The sequence below is a fragment of the Bidens hawaiensis genome, unplaced genomic scaffold (assembly GCF_021521415.1).
Source record: "Bidens hawaiensis isolate Kalapana, Puna unplaced genomic scaffold, B.hawaiensis_p1.1 tig00045325_1, whole genome shotgun sequence".
Taxonomy (NCBI): domain Eukaryota; kingdom Viridiplantae; phylum Streptophyta; class Magnoliopsida; order Asterales; family Asteraceae; genus Bidens; species Bidens hawaiensis.
The window spans coordinates 115,564-118,810 of record NW_027498052.1 but is presented as its reverse complement, the minus strand read 5'-3'; the positions used below and the strand labels follow the sequence as shown (position 1 = coordinate 118,810).

At 35.5% G+C, this 3,247-nt stretch overlaps 1 protein-coding gene across 1 annotated transcript; it reads right to left on the bottom strand.

The window, feature by feature from the left end:
* Positions 1-286: 286 nt before the first annotated feature.
* On the bottom strand, positions 287-2,767 carry LOC143595555 (putative 12-oxophytodienoate reductase 11). The gene is made up of 4 exons (XM_077074541.1): positions 2,682-2,767; positions 2,331-2,602; positions 1,225-1,401; positions 287-1,003 (listed from the first exon to the last, which is right to left on the bottom strand). Exons 1-4 carry the CDS (start codon positions 2,765-2,767, stop codon positions 411-413), a joined length of 1,128 nt encoding a protein of 375 aa, XP_076930656.1. The 3' UTR covers positions 287-410.
* Between the last annotated feature and the right edge of the window lie 480 nt (positions 2,768-3,247).

Sequence of the window (3,247 nt, the reverse complement as noted above, 5' to 3'; positions counted from 1 at the left end):
TAACTAATATGTCTTGTTTGTTTCATGGTATAAGTTAGAAATATGTTGTATAACTTAGAATTATGTTTTAAATTGTTATTTTTCTCTATTTGTCTTTGTATGTTGGGTTCTTTTAATTTAAATAACAATGCGATACCTTAATAATAATGCTAAATTATCTAAAGTTTAAAATTTGTTAAAATGTATATAACACACATGTGCGCGCTATATAAAGTTTTATATATTTTCCATCCGTGTGCAACACGGGATCTATCCTAGTTACACAATAATAAATCATGCTTTAATACAAAAGAGATCACCAAACACATGCAAGTAAACAACAACGGCCAAACAAACAAACACACACTATATGGGCAATGCCAAGATTCCCAGAATCTTCTTCATTTTCACCAAACTCATTTCCATTCTACTCAAACCGCGGATTCCAAAAACGGATAATCCGTATACCCGACAACCGGATCTGATGTATAAAAGGTCTCCCTATTATACTTATTAAGAGGCGCATTAAGCTCGAACCTTTTCGGCAGATCAGGATTCGCCAAAAACAACCGACCATACGCAACAAGATTGGTCCGATTCTCAGCCACTGCATTATTACCATCTTCCATATCATACCCACCAGCCGAAACAAACGTCCCGTTAAATGCTTTCCTCATAGGTACAAGACTATCAGGACAATCATCCTTTTCACCAAGAGTTTTCATTCTAGGTTCCACCATATGACAATAAAGAATATTGTACTTGTTTAAAGATTCAGCCATGTAAAGACCTAAAGCTTTTGGGTTTGAATCACCCGACTGCATGTAGTCCGCAAATGGGGATAATCGGATGCCAACTTTATCTGCCCCGATCTCGTTCACAACAGCTTCAACTACTTCTAAAGCAAATCTGCAACGGTTTTCTAGAGAGCCACCGTACTCGTCGGTTCTGTCGTTTACTCCGTCTTTCATGAACTGGTCGATTAGGTAGCCGTGAGCCCCGTGAATCTCGACTCCGTCAAAACCTGTAAATAAATAAATAGTGTAACCCATTTATTTTAACTAAAATGTATTGCAATCAATTAATCATTATTAACAAGATTTAAGCCGAAATGCATTTTTTTGGCTAACTTTTTTTTTAATTTTCGACGCAAAAATTTCAAAACTGAAAGGACCGAACTTTGTTTGTTTGTTTGATAGAATATATAATAAACAATTTCTATCATTGATAATGAACTTATGTTACCAGCGTCAATTGCATTTCTTGCAGCGGTTCTAAAATCATCAACAATAAGTGGAATCTCTTTGGTTGTGAGCTTCCTTGGAGGTGTAAAGCTTGTAATATCAGTGCCACCGGCTTGTTCTAGATTCGTTAGTCCTTTGTCTGTACAAGATATTGGGGCTTGCCCGTTTGGTTGAAAACCTGTTTTAAAAACATATATTAGAAAAATCATTAATATATGTTTGATGATATTAACTGAGGGTAAATTACCACAATAACCATCGCCCCTTAAACTTTTTTATTTACTAACTATCATTTAACTTTCTTTTTGGAATTCAGAAAATTGCTCCAGATAGAAATAAATGTTGGTAATTTTAGTGTTATCAATGTGTATTTTAGTATATTGGATTAACTTGTCGATCAAGCAAATAACGTTAGATATTAAACGAGTTGGGTGACTCGGGAGTGCGTGCTCGATTTAATTCTAGATGTTATTTGGGTCTTATTATTTAGACTTTGTTATTGAAATAATAACATGGGCCTTAATTTATTATTAGTGGGCTACTAATTAGTTGGGTTTTGGGTTAAACCCAATGACATCAATCTTATTTAAGATAAGATGATGGAGGCCACAGAGATAGATGAATGGATCGATTATCAGAGAACAGAACGTCGGTTACCATGTTCTGTTCTTCAATGAATTCACAGAAAACTTACAAATCCAATTCCAATAAAGAGAAATCTCTGTCTTATCCGATAAATCAATCGCGTGTAACCGGCGAAATAGGTTTATCTGAAAGTTCTCACACGATTCAGAGATTAATTCAGACTGCTTATTGTTTATGAAGATTGAAATCAAGATCACAGGTTTGAATATTCGATTGAATACATCATTAGGTACGCAAATTTAAACAACAATCTATTGTGCTAAAGTGATCTAATATGTTGCGTTAGATTAAAATTTGTGACACATTATATATAGCGTCGTGGTTGATTAATACATTTAAAAAATCCACCATTTTGTTAATTTTTAAAATTATTTTGTGACTTGACAAAAAGCGTACAATCAAAAGTATGAAAAAATTTAACAGATTTTGGATGCAAAATAGGTGATTAATTAAGAACAATACCAGAATTTGAAACTCTGCCAACATGCCAAATTTGACAGAAAAAGATTCCGCCTTTCGCATGAACAGCATCCACAATAGGCTTCCAAGCTTCCACTTGTTCTTTGGTCCATATACCCGGAGTCTCCGGTAACCCTTGCGCAGTGTCGGAAACACCAGTGGCTTCCGAAATAAGAAGCCCTCCTTTGGTTGTTCTTTGTGAATAATATAAGACTGCATGTTGCTGAGGAACGTTGCCGTAGGATCGTTGCCTTGTTAGCGGTGCCAAAACAACTCTGTATACGTTCATAAAATCAAGTTATTAAAAGAATGCCATGTTGGCATGTCGTTGGTGTGTAGAAATTGACTGATTACCTTTGAGAAAGCTGAAATTTGCCCATTTTGTAGGGAGTGACAAGTGGGATTTTAACTGCTTCTTCTTCACCATTCTTGTACGTCATTGTTATGTATAGCTTCCTGATCTTATTTCGATCGTATATTTTTCGTTAATGTTTTTGAGATTAGAAGCCAACAATGAAGTGGTACTTATAGACGTCAGGTGCCGTGAATGATTTGGAGGCAGAGAATACACACTTTGATTTCACACGAAGAAGCTAGCAGCCATCCACCACTTGAAGGGAACGATCAACGCTTTAAATTTTCTATTTCGAATATAATTTGATTTCACACGAAGAATTGCTAGCAGCCATCCAGGCATCCACCACCTGAAGTGGACGATCACGCTTTATATTTTTTATTTCGAATATAATTATTTATGACCCTTACATTTTAAATTTCCTAGCAGAAACTTCACCAAAGTTTTGTTGTTTCAAATTAAGCCACGTAAACTGAGAAGGTCGAGCGGGCTTAATTGGGTGACGTGTCAAAACGGATTCAAGTGAGAACGGGTTTGAGTCAATGCAGGTTATAAGAAAAATAAG